Source organism: Schistocerca americana, chromosome 6, assembly GCF_021461395.2.
Source record: "Schistocerca americana isolate TAMUIC-IGC-003095 chromosome 6, iqSchAmer2.1, whole genome shotgun sequence".
NCBI lineage: Eukaryota > Metazoa > Arthropoda > Insecta > Orthoptera > Acrididae > Schistocerca > Schistocerca americana.
This window is the reverse complement of record NC_060124.1, coordinates 399,815,730-399,836,133: the sequence shown is the minus strand read 5'-3', so window position 1 is coordinate 399,836,133 and position 20,404 is coordinate 399,815,730. Positions and strand designations below refer to the sequence as shown.

General features: G+C 39.9%; 1 protein-coding gene across 5 annotated transcripts in view; it reads right to left on the bottom strand.

Moving 5' to 3' along the window:
* Positions 1–20,404, bottom strand: part of LOC124619393 — a 224,121-nt gene that overhangs the window by 130,142 nt on the left and 73,575 nt on the right. For 4 of the 5 annotated variants that reach the window (XM_047145741.1, XM_047145743.1, XM_047145745.1 and 1 more), the window contains exon 3: positions 8,345–8,422. The exons of the other annotated variant lie outside the window; for it this stretch is intronic. In XM_047145741.1, coding sequence (XP_047001697.1) covers positions 8,345–8,422 — 78 coding nt within the window. The remainder of the gene's footprint in view (positions 1–8,344; positions 8,423–20,404) is intronic. 5 annotated transcript variants of the gene reach the window in all.

The following is a 20,404-nucleotide window of genomic DNA, read 5'->3' as shown; positions in this document are numbered from 1 at the left end:
GGCATAGAGTATCATTAAGGTACTGCTTTGCTATAAGTATGCCACAAATGACAACCAAAGGGGTCCTACTATAGAATGAATCAACAGCCTGGAGCATTACTCCTGGGTGGATGGTGGTATGGTGGGTGACAGTGGAGCTGGTATCCCACCACTGTCTGGAGCATCTCCAGACAAGTTTTTGACCTGGATTCTTACTGACTGGAGTAGAGTTGTCCTCAGTAATATGTCCTGCTTCCAGCAGAGCACCAATGACCAGTAAAGATCTGAAGATATGTGTGGAGACACCTCAGACAATTGAGAAATACCATCCTGCTACCAGTGGCCAGATGGTCTGACAACAAGCAATCATGGTCAGAGTTGTCATTTCTTTTTATAGCAGGACCCCTTTGATTGTCATCCACAACACCCTTACAGCACAGCATTATGCCAGTGGTATTCTATGCTCTGTTTTGTTGCCCTTCACAGCAAGCCATCCCTGGCTTACACTTCAGCAAGACAACACTCACTCACACAAGGCGAGAGTCTCTTTTGCCTTGGCCAGCAAGGTCTCTGCTTCTCCCCCCAATTGAGACAATTTAATGCATCAACTGGACAGATTTTGGCATGATGTCCTTCAGGAAGACATCCAACAACTCTATCAATCAATGGAAATCCAAATAGCTATTTGCATAAATGGCCAGAGGTGGACCAACATGTTGTTGACTAGCTCAATTTCTGAAGCTCTTTTTCTTGAATAAATCATCCACTTTTTCTGACGTTGTAATCACTTATTTTTCTGTACATGTACATCATATCTACCAATTTCCATCCCATTCAGATAATTTCTGGATGATGCACCAGTTTTTGTGTCTTTGAATGTATATTTAGTAATAGTGAAGCATTGCCAGGTTTGCTACTATATCTGTTATGTATATGAGGTGGACTTCATGTATGTAGGTGTGTCCACGATCTCCTCCCAAACCTCTGAAATGATTTCAACTATGTTTGGCATAGATAAAACAGGCACTTGAGTTTCAGCACTATGGGGTTTATAACATTCTGGCTCAAATATGAGGAAGATATTTTTCCATCCCATGGTGTATAGGCTGCCTTGTATGACAGGCGTGTCACGTGATAATATTATCATCTAGCTTTGCATAACAGTCTACAGGGTCAAGAATTGGTTTTTCAGCAGCAACGAGCCATCTGGCCTGGAGAGCAGTGATGGTGGAGTAGTATCAGTCTTCTTTATTGACCTGTTTTGCCTGGCACCCTATGAGTCAGGGGCAAAAAACACTTTTCAAGCCCATAGTGTGTAAGCTGCCTGGTATGACAGGCATGTTCTGGGAGTAGTATCAACCTGCTTTATCAACCTGTTTTACAAGGCTACTTGTGCAGATGGACATGGCTGGGGGAAGACTGAGATGGATGGAGGAAGGGTTAGACAGAGAGAGGGGTTAGGGAGAGGACAAACTGAAAGAGAAGGAATGAGAGAGGACTTAGAGAGGGAAAGGAGAAGGTAGATAGGGAGAGGGGGAAGAAGATGAAGGACAGAGAGTTTATGAAGGAGGGCAAGGCAGAGGAGGTGGTGGACATATAGGGGGGAAAGGGGTCTGATAGAGAGAGGGAGAAGAGGATGGGCAGAGAGAGAGAGGAAGATGAAGATGATGGTTTGGGAATGTGGGAAGGAGGAGATGGGTAGGAAGAGGCAGTCCAGAGGAGATGGACAGATAGAAAGGGTGATTACATGGACAGAGAGACCAGGCAAGAGGATAGGTTGGAGGAGCTGAAGAGAGAGAGGGAAGAGGAGGAGGGAGAGACAGGTGGAGGAAGAGATGGAAAGAGGAGACAGACAGAGAGGGGAGGATGACATGAACAGAGGAAAGAGGGATGAGAAGATGCATACAGAGAGGGGGAGGAGGGAATGAGCAGTCAGAGCTGGGAGGATGAGATGGACAGAGAGATGGGAGAGGAAGAGGTGGACACGGAAGGAGATGGGGGAACAGGAGATGGGTGCAATGTATGTGTCGAACACATACATGGGTGAAGCCATGGAGGAAAGGCTAGTACATGTATAAGAAGGCTGCATGGATGTATGGATGTATGTATGAATGTCCAAGATCTCTTCCAAAACTCCTGAATCAATTTCAACTAGATCTGGCAGACAAACAGCAAACTTCATGAGTGTCAGTGCTGCAGGGGTCATAACATCCTAGCTCCAAATTTATTTTAGCCCCTGCCATATAACCTGCCTGCACGACAAGTGTGTTGTGTGGGAACAGTATAGTTCTGCTGTAGTGATTTGCTTTGCAGGGCAGTCTACATATGATTGGCATGAAACAGCTTACAGTCCCTTGAAATGTAGGCTGCCCTGCAAGGCAGGCATGTTGCGGCAACAGTATCGGCCTGCTTTATTTACCTGATTTGGAGGAGCTACACATGTGCACGGGCATGGCTGTAGGCAGGCTGAGATGGATGCGGAGGAGATAGGTAGAGATAGGGAAGCAATAGGGGATGGATAGGAAGAGAGAGGGGCAGGAGGTGGACAAATTGGATGAGTGGGAGCAGTAGGGGGTGAACAGAGAGACAGTGGTGGAAGTGATGAGTAAACACACAGTGATGACATGGGGAGGGTAGGCAGAAAGTAATTGACAGGTAAGCAGCGTGGGGAAGGTAAGAGAGGAACATGCAAAGGGAGGGGGGGGAGAGGATGGACAGAGGGAGTGGTGAATTAGGGATGGATAAAGAGATGATGGAGGAGGAGATGGAAGGGTAAAGGTAGGATGATAAAGTGAAAAGGAAGATGGGGAAAGGAAGAGTTGGATACAGAGATGGGGAGAAGGAGACATTTGGAATATATGTGTTGAAAATGTGCATGGGAAAGACACAGGGAAAAGGATACTGTATCGTAATATGATATGATTCTGTGGGTCATAAAAGAATGCAACAAAGGTATTTAAATTACAAAAGAAGCCAGTGAGGATAATAGGAAACTTGGCACCCAGAGCTCATAGCAGACCTTGCTTCACAAAAATAAAGATTATGACTCTATGATCATTATATGCAGTATCTTGCAATGTGTGATGTAAATCAAGGAGAACTACTGCAGATATCAGCAGTATGACATGTGTCATAAGAGCAATGCCAGGAACAAATGTGACATAATATAATTTCTTTGCAAGTATTAAAAAATATAGAGGTGCTTTGTGAAATAATAAATTAACTCTTCAGTATCATACTTCAGTACATCAAGGAATAACCAGACCAACAATTCAAAACAAAATTGAATTTATGGAATTAAAACATGATAATAAATTCAGTTGGGAACGCCATATCACAGAATTGCTGAAGCACCTAAACAAGTCTGTATTTGCAGTGGAAATGATGTCAGATGTAGGAGATATAAATATAAAATAACTTGCATACTTTTCTTATTTTCATTCTAAAAAAACTAAACTCTCCCCAAACAGACCATGAAGACCCAATGGTACTGACTGGCTGCTGTGTCATCCTTAGCCCACAGCACCACTGGATGTGGATTGAAGGGGTATGTGGTCAGCACACCACTCTCATGGCCATATGTCAGTTTACAAGATGGGAGCCGGTACTTCTCAATCAAGTAGCTTCTCAGTTTGCTTCACAAAGGTTGAGTGCACCCCACTTGCCAACAGCATTCAGCAGACTGGTTGGTCACCCACCCAATTTGTCATCCAGCCTGACAGCACTTAACTTCGGTAATCTGACAGGAACTGATGTTACCACTGCGGCAAGGCCATTGGCTACTTTCATTCTACAATGTTGTATTATGGGTTTCATACTTATGGGTAACTTGTCAAGCCAAGAAAACGTTTTTAAAGTGCAAGAACATGTAATATGCCTCAATTATGGTGTAAATTCAAGAACATAATGTAGGAACCTGTTCACTCAACTGGGTATTCTAACCACTACTTCTGCATATATTTATTCCTTAATGAAATATGTTGTAAATAATATGCTTCTATTTCCACCCAATAGCTCAGTACATAGTATCAATGCTAAAAATAACAATCTACATAAAGACCTAAAATCACTTACCATGGTCCAAAAAGGGGTCCAATATTCAGGTACACACATTTTCAATAAATTTCCAGCAACTATTAAAAACTTCATTGCCGATAAAGCACAGTTTCAACACCTTTTGGTAGGCACCTCCTCCTACCCTCTAGTTGAATATCTTAACAGGGACTGTTAGACCAGGTTAAGTAGAGATGTCAGCTGGATTCCAGTTTTGACAGCACTTGGTCACAACCCTCAAGATTAGGTATTTTGTGTATGATAAATTTATTAAAACTCAATACCTATGTTTCATTCTGACAGTGTATTATTTCTGAAAATATTAGCATTTCCAGTTTACTGTAACACATTCACATATTTTGACAAACTCCTGACAAATGATCAGGGAAGAGAGTATTACAGTTAAATGTTCTATGGTCTTTATGTCATACTTTCTGCCTTGCTCCACACTCATGAGAATCAGACCCATTTTTGGGTCTGCGGAATGTAAACTGAATCTAATCTATTCTACAAACATCAGCATGAGTGGGCCAGGTTGTAAACCATAATCTCACAAGATGACAGCAATAAAGAAGGTGAATCGCCCATTTGTGACGGTAAAAATTGCATCAAAAGCCCAATATTTGAAATTTTACAGCAGGTGTCATACTGGGAACAGTATATAAAGGCTTGTATGTTAAAAGCAGTGGAACAGCTGAAAATTCTTGTAACCATCATACATACTGTTCTCACTACAATATCTGCTGGCCAAGTAGAAATAATGGGCTTTTGACCCAATTTTTACTAATGCAAATGACCAATCACCTTCAATATTACTGATATATTGTGAGATTATGATTTACAACCAGGCTCACTCACAATGATATTTGTGACTGCATAACGTCATAGTCTTGTTGACCCACAATACAAATACATGCAATTGCATGATTACGGCTAATGATGATAGCTTTTATTGCATATTCACTGCTTTTTATGTTTTGGATGATCTGAAGAAAGCAACCAAAACTAGTTATCATGCTGTAATTGTTTAAGGAAAAATAGTTTGTGATCTAGGCATTAAAAAAAATTTTAATCAAAAATTTTTGATTTCATGTATTTCTACTACAACTGAGTCCTTAGGAAGCTGATAAATTTTTATTTGAGAGAAAGAAAATGGTGTAACTGTAAATTTTTATAACAGCACTTGTAGAATTAGGATATGACCTACCAGTAAAATGTAACATAATGCATTCTTTATTTTAAGGTTGTAAATATTCCAATCAGTAATATGTTGAGATATGCAATGCCACAACGGTTTGTGTATATTGTCACTCTACTGATGCCTGTAATGTCTTGGACCTCTTAGGTCTTTACAGTAATAAAATTAGATTCAATTCTGTCATCTACCATGAGGCAGTCTGATGTCTTATGTATCTTTCAACGACAATTCATAGAGGTGTTGGATGTCTTCCTGAAGGAAGATCAGTTTGTTCAGTGATTAAAGTTGCTCAGGCCATGGATAAACCACATAATGGAGACTAGAATCAAGTGAAATAGATATCCTGATATCGGAACTACACATCCATTTATGTATTATTTATGAGAGAGAAGATTTGAGAATTTACAGTGATGCTGATTTGGCATATGACAAGTGGAGAAGCCAGTCAACAACCAGCACTGCGGCAAGGTAGGCCTACACTGGTGGGGAAATATTACTGACAAGTCAGTTGCAGAAGCTAATGACCACCTTTACAACTGAAGTAGAAATTATTTCAGCAAACGCAAGAGGCAAAAAATTAATTTGATCATGTTGTTTACAGTCTGAATAGGTTAAAATGCCAGAACTTCCCCCAACACTTTACATTTACAAAGCTGATGCGTTAAGACTAGTAAAAAATGTTGAATATCAATGACAGTCAAAACATATAGAGGTCCAACATGTCTATATTTCTAAAATATTTCTAAACTGCAAAATTATGTTGAAACATATCAATGCAAAAAATCAGTTGGCTGATCTTCTGACAAAGATCATGAAACACATTCAGTTTAATTTGCTATGTAGAGAGACTGATGTGCAGAAAATGAGGCAGGATTCCTTCACTTTTTTATCTGGTCAATTTTACATTTGGAGAAAATGTTGTCATAAAATGAAAAGTTGTTGAGGATTCGCTGTAACTGTTGTGTCATTCCACAGCGATGTGAAGTATTCATGATTTAAAAAAAACTCTTTGTAATTCACTTGACATTGAATCATTTGTTGAATCATTTGTATTCTATGAACAAATCATTCTTAAATAACACTGAGTTGGTTGAATTTAATATTTCAATAATGACATCTCTCTTTCTACAATAAAAACCTTTGATTTCAGACATTAGCCAACCACTTTATCAATTTCTTTTCCAATTTGACCTAAAACTCCTAAAATGAAAAGTACATTTGGAGTACTATAACATCATATGTAAGGAAAGATTTCATGTTCAGATTGACTGCACTTTCAAATTTTTTCTGGCATATTTATGCAATTTTTTATGCTTGTAGACAATCCTTACCAACTAATCCAGAGACAATAATTCCATTTATTTGCAGAAAAGTCATTGCCACTGTGAAGTAACCACAAATACTACACCCAGTATCACTCATTGTCACAAATGGCCTTGAAAGACGCAACTACATACTTTGCAAGACCATCAACTAACTCTCACTAACCTCTGAAATGAGGGGTATCCTGTCCAAAATCCTACACTCATCTCAAAAGTAGTATTCAATCCTGCACCCAGTCAATAAAACATTTATGGTAATCCCCATTCCACCCCTATCCTCAGCCCTGCATCCCACAAACCAGTCCCCTCAGGATGACCAGAAGATACAAGGCCTGTCTCTCAGACCCATTCACCACTTACCACTACAATCCACTCATAGTCATTTCCTATCTAATCAGTGTTACAGCCATGTATGAAAGCAGCTGCATTGTACATTAGGTATTATGCTGTTGCTGTGTAGTTCTCTATGTGAGTATGACAAATAACAAGTTGTCTACCCACAGGAATGGTCAGTGCTGAACTGTGGCAAACAGGAAACTTGAGTACCACTTAGTGAACAGGAATGACACCACAACACTAATGACTTCATCCTGTCTTCAGTGCCAGCTCCTCCAAACTGTACAGGCAGAAATTGTCCCTCAAAACATTCCTCCATTATCACTATCCCTGTGGCTGAAATCTCTTTAATCCCCATCCCTTACTTGTGCTCTTCCTACTTAGTTACTCTTACACTTGCCTTTCCCCTCATTTCCACCAAATCAGTAGTTATTTTACCTTCAAAAGCCACTGTTATCTCCTGTCTGCCTCCATATGATTCCCTAACCCCTCCTTTGACAACACATCTTCAACCATCTCCTCTCCTGTAGCCATAGTTCTTTCTGCAAGTGCCCCATTTGCCCGTTTTGGGTCCTCCAAGGCCCATTCCCCTGGGAAAATGCTCATAAAGAGTCAATGAGACCAAGGCCACAAGTGTACCTGTGCCTGTGTGTGTGTCTGATCAGTTAGCTGAGGTCTCCTTTTTTAATTTTGGTTTGATTTTTCCATACCAAATTATCTGTTAGCATAATATTAGGTTACTAACTATGATTCTTTTGACAAGCACTTTTTATTATTTCAACTTATACTGTGAGTAAAATAACTTCCTGATTGATGTTTCAGTGAGTCAAATGGTGGAGGAATGCGTCAATCACAAATGTTTCTCAGGTTACACAGTCTTGCTGTATCAGCTGTTATGCAGGCACAACCAGCAGAACTTTGTCAGGTCACTCAAGTTGTATGGTATTTCAGGAGGTGAGGCAAGGTCAGAAGGGGAAGTCAGGGTTATCGTATGCACTGCTATCCCTACACATGTAGTGGTCACCACCACTACCTTTCCCATTACCAACAGACAGTGAAATAGGCTGGCATGTACTTTTTGTCTGTGTGCACAACTATCAATTCCATGAGCATGTGGTATGTAGTGTATGAGCCTGTAGCTCCACTCCCACTTAACGACATCAGTCAGTCACAGAGCATAACTGAACTGTATCACTTATAGAGGAATGCCTGATTGTAAACTGCTGCATACATTGGTGAAGATTTATAAAGGTAGGCCTTAATTATGTCCTGGACTCATTCTAACTCAAAAATTGGTGGAACATGTTGACAGAAGAATAAAGTCTACATAATCATGCAATAATTCTGGAGTGTCATAAATTTAAGACATTTCATTTATGGACCTTTACTACTCATTGACAATGTTCTTAAGTTCTTATATTAGGTAATTCAAGAGAGATTATCTATGATTACTCACACATTAACTTAGGAAAATGACCAGGTACAGCTATATCTTCCATCTCAGATGCTTCATTTGTTTTCCCACGCAGCATGTCTAAAATATAGCACATATAGTACATAAACAAGAAAACATTATACTCCAAGATTTTATTTTAATCTATAGAAATATTATACGATCATTTACATACCTTGATTTCAATCTGAATTACTCTGACTTGTCTTACTGAATACAAGTTATGTACTTCTCATACCAGACAGATCATACATATAGTGCTGTATTAATATACACTCATGTTCAGAAAGAAAAATACAGAACACCTGCAATGACTAGAGGTACAAAGTTCATATTCACAAGACAAGTAAATTAATATGTTCTGTAGAAATTATTAGTATTTGAATCATAGCAGCCTGTGGGTTCGAGGTCAACATCGATATCATGAGACAACACCACCTACGAATAAAATGTGACTGCAACTCTCATTGTCACTATAAACTGACGGTAATGGATAAGTACAACTTGAGCAGTCATGCAGGATGCCTCACAGATGCATGCACAAACTGTACTGTCAGATTAGTGAGTTTGAAAGAGGGCATTTTGTTGGCATGAGAGAATGTGATCCATCCAGCCAGGAAATTGCTGCTCACATGGGACAAAGTGTTTTGGCAGTGCAATGGATGTGTGTAGATTGGTTCACAGAAGGCCACAGAACACAATGAGATGGGTGTCAGGTCGCAACACCCAGACCACCCTCATCCCCCCGCCCCACCAAGAAGATTGACACCTCGTCCGAATGGCATTGCAGGACAGATCTGCATCCTCCTCAGCTCTAGTGGAACAGTGGAATACATTATACACCATCAGGGATGACAGTCCATCTCTGTTTGTTATGGCATGGTTACATGCGTGTCGTCCACTTCTCCACCTACATTTGACAATGTGGAGAAACATGCTAGATGGTAGATGGCAATGGTGTATGGAACGACATTACTGGGGACAATAATGGCATCAGACAGTGTTTTAGGATGAATCCAGGTTCCATTTATTTGAAACTGATGGGCTCATTTTGGTTCGCCACAGACACGGGAGTGCTGTGGAAGTGGAAGCAAATCCATGTCAGAGAATCAAGAAACTGTCAAACCCTCTTAACCAACCTTGGTCAACAAGTCAAGAACATTTGCAGCAGATTGATAAAGACAAACAAAGCTAAATAATTCACAACATGCAACTTACTGCTTCAGAGATGTAATACTGAAGTATTTTCACAAGTTATTTTCCATACCTTCCTGTGCCACACAAATTTCCATACCTTCCTGTGCCACACAAACTTGTACCTCATCCTACCAAACCCTTCCCACCTCACACTCCCTCTCCTCTCTTATTCCAGTTTGCATGTACTAATTTCACTGATCTAACCAATCTGCTGTCCCTCTTCTTCAACTTATCCACCCACAGATCTGCTACCATCATTACAATCTTTTTATTTTTTATATATTTATTTATTTATTTGATCTCTTTATGTTTTCATGTCGATTTCAGTTGGTTCTCGCCTTTCACTATTGGGCTAATCCCAATTTTCATCTTATTTCCACATTGTTCATCCATTTCATTCTTTTCGTGATTTTTCCCACGATTTTTTTGTATTTTTGTGAATTTTTTGCATGTATCTCAACATTATTTACGTATTTTTACACGTTTTTATCCTCTACCATGGATCAGTGCTCCTTCCATCTGTTTCAATACAGAAAAGTTTCTGTAGTCCTACGCAGAACCCAGTCCCTGATCATGTTCCTGTGTTGTTGCTTGTCACATGGAATCCCCCCAAATGGCCTTACCATCAAATTATTCATCTCTGGATGCAATCCCTCCTTCCACAATGACCCATATCTGTTCAGATTCTACCAGTCCTTAATTCTCATCAACACAGTCCTGCAAAACCATGTTAATCAAGCCCAAACAATGTTGAAATACCTCCTCTGCATCCACAAAATTCTCCTGCTATCCAATCCCAAATCTCTGGATTCCATACCACACACTCAAACTCTTGCCCTCTAGGAACTAGAGCAGCATGCACAATGCCATCTCAAAAAACTCTCCACTGTGTTCACTTCCTACTCTGACCTTGGACTACCACAATCCACCACCCACACAACAACCTCCAAAACTCCCCCACATTCCAGTCATAGCTGACAAACCCTGCCTCACAGACATACTATGCTTACCCCACCCTCAAAAACTCTCTCCCACCACCATACAGATTCCAGTAACATAAAAAGACCCAAAATGCCATCATGAACCTTTCCTCCCAAAGCCTTGGCCCCACAGATGTATTAAGTCATTTCTGGAGGCCTCCCCTTTTACCCTACTCCCAAATTCAATCATGCAGGACTTGTTAAAAACCTTCTCTCCTTCTCCCAATCCCTACAGTGGAAACACTTTTTTGCCATCAACTCTACCAATCAGACTCACCCAAAGACCAATGCTGCACCCTGCCTGACTCAGTTCACTCACCCATCCAACTGACATCCACTAACACACACTGACAACCCCCCCCCCCCCCTCCCCCCAACATCATTCCATGTTAATGTTCCAGAATTTCTTAACCTCAAACATTGCCTCACCCTCTTTCCCCAAATCCTTGAACATGCAAGCTTACCTTACATCTACAATCCACCACCTAAAAGCTGATCCCAACCTCAAAATCCTACCTGCTGACAAAGGCTTCAGCACTGTTGTTTTAAACTGCAATGATTTTTGGGCAGAAGGACTCCTGTAGCTGTCAGATTCATCCACGTACAAACCCTGTCATGATGACCCCATTCCAGGAATCCAGCTGGATCTCCAGTCACTTCTGAAAACCTTGGAACCATCCCAGGACCTCTTCCTGGGGTCCAGCTTTCTGCTCACACCTACCACTCCCTGTCCTCCTACTTTCTAGATAAACCCAGCCACCCAGGACACCCTGTTGTGACTGAGAGAACCTCTGCCCTCATAGACCAACACCTTCAGCCTATTACCTGAAACCTACCATCCTAAAATAAGATACCAACCTTTTTTTCCGTCAACTCTCCACAGTTCCTGTTCATTTACCACTTGGTGCCCTGCTCATCATTGTTGATGCCAACTCTCTTTACACTAACATCCCTAGTGCCCTTGGCCTTGCTGATATTGAACATTACCTTCCCCAGTGCCTGACAGAATACAAACCACAAATGCCTTCCTGGTTGCCATGACCAACTATATCCTCACCCACAATTATTTCTGCTTCGAAGGCATCACCAACAAACAAATCACGGGTACAGTAATGGGCAGCCACATGGCACCATCCTATACCAACCTATTCATGGGCCATCTAAAGAATTCCTTTTTTACCACCCAGACTCCCAAACCTCTCACCTGGTTCAGATACATTGATCTGAGTCGAGAGTGAGGACACCCTATCCACATTCCTCCAGAATCTCAACACCTTCTCCCCCACTGGCTTCACCCAGTCTGCCTCAACCCAACAAACCACCTTACTCAGTGTTGACCTCCACCTCAAAGTACATCCATCCATATCAAATCTACCAGCCACTAGCAATACCTCCACTTAGACAGCTGCCACTCACTCCATATCAAGAATGCCCTTCCATACAGTTTATACACCTAAGGCTGTCGCATATGGAGTATTGAGCCGTCCCTCTTAAAGTATACGAAGGGTCTCACTGAAGCCTTCATAGAACAAAATTACCCTTCCAATCTTGTACTTAAACATCCCCTGTTCCTTACTCTCCGGTCACCCACCATGTCCAGAAGTCCTACCTTCTGGCCACAGAGGGGCACTCCCCTTATTATTCAGTACCATCCAGGACTGGAGCAACTGAATCACATTCTCCATCAGGGTTTCAACTACCTCTCGTCAAGTCCTGAAATGAGGAATGTCCTACCCACTATCCTACCCAAACCTCCCATAGTGGTGTTCTGCCGCCCAACAACCTACACAGTATCCTTTTCCATCCTTACACAACTCCTGCTGTGGAGTATTTGCAGGGTCATTCACTTGAAGTGCTGGAAGCTGGACAAACTGTGAATGCAGATATTTACTGTGAACAACTGGATTGAGTAAATCAGTTTAACTGAAACATGCACAGTGATCGTCAACAAAAAAGGCAGAATCTGCAATGCAAGATGTAATCACAAGATGAGCACTTGAAAAAATTAATGAATTGCTATGGGAGGAATTGCCTCACCCAACTTACTTGGCTGATATTGCTCCATCAGATTTCCATTTATTCATATCATATGACATTTTCTAAGTGGAGAAAAATGTGAAAACATGGATGATGTTTGAAATGCCATCTCCAGATCTTTTGCCCAGAAACCAATTATTTTTATCAATCCAGCTTTGAAAATTTGTACACTAGATGGCAGAATGTTAATGATAACAAGGGCATTTACATCACTGATTAAAATGATAACTCGTTAAAAATTTATGAGTTTGGATGTAATGTAAGAAAATGACATTACTTTCCTCTCCCCCCAACATAGCTGACAAAGCAGCAGCTGGTGTCAACAGAAGTACAGTTAATTGCTGAGCATGGAGGGTGAGGTCATCAGAAGACAGTTCGGCAGAGCTCCATGATTTGCAGCGGTCAGGGAGACTTGTTTGGGCCATTAAAATACACCATTCTTGGAAGACATGTTGAGGATGATGAGGAGGTGATTCACACAGTGAAACACTGGCTCCACCACCAGGACAAGGATTGGTATCGAAAGGGCGTACACACCCCTGTTCCACACTGGAGGAAGGCCATAGAATGGGATGGAGATTACATGGAAAAGTAGGATGTGTAGATAAAACATGATTCATTTGTGTGTGTAATTCTCATTGTGTTCAATAAAGAATTATTGAAGAAAAAAAGGCAGTGCATTACTTTCTGGGCAATCCTCATACGATCCATGCAAGAAACTGAGCCAGATTACAAGCTAGCAGCACAAGCCAACAATGAGGTTGTTGTCAGTTAATTAGTTACTTTCATGTTCCATGGATCATTTTTCATGCTAAATCATCATGATGTGGAGCTAGCCATTTTAGATTCATTCATATGACATAATTAGTAATTGAAAAACCAGTTGGATGGGATCTCATGGAACTGCAATGTTTAATGCTTGATGTGAGTGATTACTGTGTGGTAACATATGGCCATGGAAACAGAGCAATGCAATCAAAGTTTATTTCATTATTGTTTGATTAAACAGTGTTTTTATTCTTTTTCATTTTGTTTTGAGTCATCAGTCTTCTGGCTGGTTTGATGCAGCCCACCACGAATTCCTCTCCTGTGCCAACCTCTTCATCTTGGAATATCACTTGCAACCTATATTCTCAATTATTTGCTGGTTGTATTCCAAATTTCTGACTTCCGCTACATTTTTTATTTTATACAGCTCCCTGTAATATCATGGAAGTTATTCCTTGATGTCTTAACTTATCCATTACCATCCTGTCCGTTCTTCTTGTCAGTGTTTTCCATATATTCCTTACCTCACTGGTTCTGCAGAAAACCTCTTCATTCCTTACCTTATCAGTCCACCTAATTTTCAATGTCCTTCTGTAGCACCACATCTCAAAAACTTCTAGCCTCTTCTTTTCCAGTTTTCCCACAATCCATGTTTCACCAAAATATAATGCTGGCTCTAACATGTATTATATACGTTTATTTTGTAGCTGTTTAATTAAACTAAGATTAAACTGTGATTCTGTGCTTACATATCTACATTGGTAACATCATGCCTGCTCATGTTATGGAAAATGGCACACGTGCTTGAGGGTTAAATACAACAGGTGAGATAACATTATGTGTATTGCTAATGTTTATTTTTGCTCGGACAGTATAGACTAATAGAAGTTTAAGAACAATGAGGAATAGCTCAAGAGCTAGGGCAATTATCAGGCATAAATATTAATAAAACATTTAATGACAACCAGCATCAGGTGTGCATAGTCAAAAAGCAGCTGAAGAACAGAACCCAACACCAGATGATTAAGACACAATCACAGACACAGAGTCTTTTGGTGTTGTGTTACATAGTGAACTCAGTATGACTGAATCCAAGAAATTTTCACACATAGTTAAAGATGTGTCAGTGGATGGAAGTTATTCTTTTGAAGGATTTCAGCAAAACAGATGGCTTCATTGAATGGTGCTAGCATATCAAAGCAATGCAACAGAGAAGAGTATGCTGAAATACATCCATTGGACTCCTGAGAATAGTATCTATGGCATTCTTGAAATACCATCAAGATCTCAATTCATTAACATAGCAAACAATAAGACAAAAAGTATGAGGGTTGGTTACATCTGTCAATATCAAATGCAGATAGTCTGATGTAGCAGTATTGATTGTTGAATCCAGGAGGAGGGGGGGGGGGGGGGGCAGCATCATTAATTCCACAAGAAGTTTGTCAATCATTGGCACTGATGTTTGCAAGATGAACCAACAACCAACAGTAAGGAATAGAGTTACAAACCTCAGCTAATGCCAAACCAATAGATAATGTCCAAAACTCTCAATGACACAGATAGAACCAACTCTACCACCAATTTGAACATTTCCATTGTGATTGCTCTCAGCAAATCATGTTGTTGTTGTTGTGGTCCTCAGTCCTGAGACTGGTTTGATGCAGCTCTCCATGCTACTCTATCCTGTGCAAGCTTCTTCATCTCCCAGTACCTACGGCAACCTACATCCTTTTGAATCTGCTTAGTGTATTCATCTCTTGGTCTCCCTCTACGATTTTTACCCTCCACGCTGCCCTCCAATACTAAATTGGTGATCCCTTGACGCCTCAGAACATGTCCTACCAACCGATCCCGTCTTCTGGTCAAGTTGTGCCACAAACTTCTCTTCTCCCCAATCCTATTCAATACTTCCTCATCAGTTATGTGATCTACCCATCTAATCTTCAGCATTCTTCTGTAGCACCACATTTCAAAAGCTTCTATTTTCTTCTTGTCCAAACTATTTATCGTCCATGTTTCACTTCCATACAGGGCTACACTCCATACAAATACTTTCAGAAATGACTTCCTGACACTTAAATCTATACTCTATGTCAACAAATTTCTCTTCTTCAGAAACGCTCCACTTCGACCATCATCAGTTATTTTGCTCCCCAAATAGCAAAATTCCTTTACTACTTTAAGTGTGTCATTTCCTAATCTACTTCCCTCAGCATCACCCGACTTAATTCGACTACATTCCATTATCCTCATTTTGCTTTTGTTGATGTTCATCTTATACCCTCCTTTCAAGACACTATCCATTCCATTCAACTGCTCTTCCAAGTCCTTTGCTGTCTCTGACAGAATTACAATGTCATCGGTGAACCTCAAAGTTTTTATTTCTTCTCCATGGATTTTAATACCTACTCCGATTTTTTCTTTTGTTTCCTTCACTGCTTGCTCAATATACAGATTGAATAACATCAGGGAGAGACTACAACCCTGTCTCACTCCCTTCCCAACCACTGCTTCCCTTTCATGTCCCTCGACTCTTATAACTGCCATCTGGTTTCTGTGCAAATTGTAAATAGCCTTTTGCTCCCTGTGTTTTACCCCTGCCACCTTCAGAATTTGAAAGAGCGTTTTCCAGTCAACATTGTCAAAAGCTTTCTCTGAGTCTACAAATGCTAGAAATCATACAAGACTAAAAAAAAGAAGATGAGTGTTTGGCAATCATTATGCTGGAAGATGTCACACAGCAGGGCACTTCTATGCATGCCGGGGAACTACAGAGGACTACAGCCAACCTGTGGGATGAAGTCCATCACCGTAACCTCATCAGTGCTACTCTCCATTTTACAAGAATGCAGCCATAATGGAAGAGACTTCTTGGAGACATCACAAGCAGTCATAGATTGTGAAATGCTGGCGCTACAGTTTAATACACCTACTCCAAGAAGTTCAAGCAATAATGTTTTTTCCTAGCAATTGGCTAACACTGAAGATGCACTTATCTTACCATCATGACCAGGACATGAGCTAGTCAGTTGCGAAGTTCCAGTTGAGTACAAAATGTTACACAGCTTCACAAAAGAAATCTTAATACCAGTGATGATCATAACTACCACAAATGGACAAGGAGAGCTCTGAGTAATGAGCTGCATTGAACACTTTGAACTCAACATGATGTTACCACTACAAGAAGAATTTTCTATCTAGCTGCCAATAGGTCAAGCCTTGGAACAATGTAGTGAGTGTTGGCCATTCTTACCAATTTTCAGGTGCATTTATGATGGAGATGAGGAAAACCAGACAGCCAAATCTGAAACATCACATCAACAATAGGGATCATCCTCCCAATAATTAATACTGCTATGGAGTGTCCCCAGCTGAATGCCTAATAATTCTGAAGGAATGGGGAAAATGTGTTTAGATATCTCTGTGACTTTCTGCATAGTTTCCTCTTATTGAATGGTGCCTTCTTCCTCGTCTAGATGCTGTTTCAAACTGTCATATTTTACACGATCTATTAGTGACTACTTCTACATCTACACCTACATCGATACTCTCCAAACCACCGTGATGTGCATGGCAGAGGGTATGTTCCATTGTACCAGTTATTGGAGTTTCTTCCCATCCCAATCACATATGGAGTGCCTCTGTGCATGTAGTAATTATTCTAATCTTATCCTCATGATCTTTGTGTGAGCAATACATAGGGGGTTGTAGTATATCCCTGGAGTAATTATTTAAAGACAGTTCTTGCATTAATATACTTTCTCAGGATAGTTAATGTCTGTGTTCAAGAGTCTGCCAGTTCAGTTCCTTCAATATCTCTGTGACACTCTCCCATGGATTAAGCAAGCCTGTGGCCATTCATGTTGCACTTCTCTGTATTTGTTCAATGTCCCCTGTTAGTCATATGGTATGGTTCCCACACACTTGAGCAATATTCTGGGATGGGTTTGACAAGTGATTTGCAAGCAATCTCTTTTGTAGACTGATTGCACTTCTCGTGGTCTTCTCCTGTCATAGATAAACAGATCTTTGGAAATGCCTCTGTATTCTCTATAGTTCTCTTCTCTTTAGATATAACTGTTTGCTCTCTTTCACTCTTCTCGATCTCCACAGTATTTTCACCAAAATCAACCTCCACTTGATGCTCATTCATCTGGTCTGTTTATAATATGCCATCCACACGCAAATTTAGTACTACTAAAGTCTCCATAGCATACATTTCTTTCTCTGTTTTGGTTACACTACAATCAACCACTTGTATATTGCTCTTCTCTTTCAAACAGTCTTCCTGACTTAAATATGTACTCAAACAGATCTCTTCACCCTTATCTGCAGCTACTTCAGTTTGGTCTTACTCTTGTAACTCTGTGTCCAGTTTAGAAATTCCTGCTTGATTGTTAGTCTCTAAGTCCTTACATTTCTGTATATCTTCTTCTGGCTTGTATGGTATTTGTTCAAAAATTTTTTAAGTTATTTCTGCAATTTTTGCATTAATGCAAAGAGATGATTTAATATTCTTGATTCACTTATAGTCTCTTCTTTTTGTTGACTTTCACATGATACTGAACAAGGTGTGCTGCTGTACATGACATTGTCTCTGGTTTCACACATGATAAATAATTTCAACAGTTCAGTCTTAGCAACTTGAACAAACACATAAAATACTGTTCTAACATCATTCATTATCAATCATCACCCACTATTCCACACTCCAAAATCACAATTTTCTCCTGTAGCACTACCTGACAAAATTGCAATTTTTTTGCTGCAAATTTACTTTTTGTCATCTTGAACTGTTGCTGTTGCATATTGTTACATCTTCTTCAGTACTGAATTCTGCTCCATTGTGTTCTTGTAACCCCTTCTGTCACTTCACTTTTGCAAATACATTCCACCGATGCAATTCACCATCTGAAAATTCCACTCCAATTTTGTGCACAGTCTGCTATGATGCCTCTCCACTCAATAATATGTATCCTCCCTGCCTACTGTTGGCATTTGCCTCCAATTCCTTTGCAATCCTAATTTTAGTTTCAGTAATTCTCTCAGTTTGTCTTCCCCATCTGCTACTTCACCCAAGATTGTCCTGCCACAGTCACCACATGCAAGGTCCTAATCAAAATGGAGAAGAAGTAAATATTGGTTAATAAGTACAAAGTCACAAAACTTACTGCTCATCAGAAAGAAGTTCTTCACAAGCAGCTCTTGTACCAAACTTTGTTTCTGACATTGTAACTGGCAGTTTTTCTCAAGCTAAGTACACATGTATACACTCTGTCCCGATATTAGCCTTGTACTGACTCACTTGTTAAACCTAAGACAACAATAGTAGAAAATGTGATCAACAGTCCTGAAAAACATGTGCCATGTAACTGCACCCCACTCCTCTGTCCACCAAAGATGATCACAAGGCAAAAATACCTTACACACTTAAAGGTAGATACCAATATCATGCAAAAGCCTACTTACAAAGTTTAAAGAAACAGTATTAAGTGAGAAAAATCTAGGAATATGCTAAAACCTCTACATATCACTGTTGCAGGGACTGTGAAGACAAGGTTAGACCTATCACAGTATGCACAGAGGCAATCTAGCAGTCATTCTTCCTGTGCTCCTTATGTGAATGGAACAGGAATAAACCCCATAGATGTTAAATGGGAAGTGTGCTCTACCATACACCTCACCCTGGTATGCAGAGTATGGAAATAGATGTAGATCCATTAGCAGAAATATCAAGACGGCCACTGTAGCTTCAAGAATACAACATCACAGTAGTATACAAAATTGGTTACTGCCTTTCATGAACCCCACTGGAGAAATACTACAGCACTAGTGGCATTTGAACTATTGCAACTCTAACAAACATTGCAGCTGAACAACGGGAAGATCCACTATTACTTAAGACCAAAGGGATCTTGTAGAAGGAAGCAGCTGTCAAAGGGGAATTCAGATAATAGAGAGAATGTTGTGTAAAAGGAATTGCTTTCCAGTGGGATGGATGTAGTTATTCCCCTGCAAGCTCACTTATGGCTAGCGATAGTAAGGTAATTTCATGATGCTCCAACATCAGGTCTTCTAGGATCTGCAAATACCCTCGATAGCTTCAGAATCAGTTTTCATTGGCCTGATCTCTGCTGATCTCTCAGATATCATGAAATTCTCTGGAAGAAATGTCAATAACAGAAGCATGTCCCTCAGCTATCCCTAGCACATATACTGCCAATACCTCCTGCAGCTACTCCATTTCACATGGTTGTAACTTATCTCTCGGTGAGATTGAGATAAGTTCATTGAATTCTCTTTTGCTCTCTTTTAGTGAATCTAAGGATGATTGCATGTAATTTATCTCTTAAAATATAGTTCTTTGTTGATCATAACCTCAATTCTTGCATTGTAAAATTTGGTATCTGTGAAAAAAACAGCTATTTTTTGTTACAAAAAAAACTGTTTGTAACTGTCCATATCTTTTCATATAAGTCTTTTTGTCATATTTACTTTATCGGTTTTCAACATCTGATTCACGTTTTCACATTTGGTTTTGCTCTTTAGAAATGATTCCCAACATTACTAACACTTATTGAGATTCGGACCACATCTTATATGGTTTTGTGAGGGATAGATTCCATGAACTAATCCTATGAAGCAAGGTACAAGAGAATTGTTCAACTTCTTTTCTTTAAAAAGCATTTTGAAGGAGTTGAGGTACCACAACCAAAGTATGAGGTCATAATGTCTTAATATGCTCTTTTTTTTCATCTAAAAGAAAATATTTTAATTAATAATAATTAATTAATACTTTGATGTATTTTACAACTTTCCATTATGTAATAGCTGAACTCTGTCTTTGCATTCATTGACTGGTAGTTGCAGTGTAATCTTTATCATATGTGTGTGTCTTTTGAAAAAAACATGTATTTACAAGTGTGTAAATGTTCAGTTTTGATAGGGTAAATGCCAATACAGTATCAGGCCCTGTGCATGTTAAATGTACACTTGCAGGAAAATGAAAACATAACTTTGTGCTACAAGGATTTTTTAAAGTTATCTCCATGAAGCTGAGTGTTTTAATTTGTGAGGA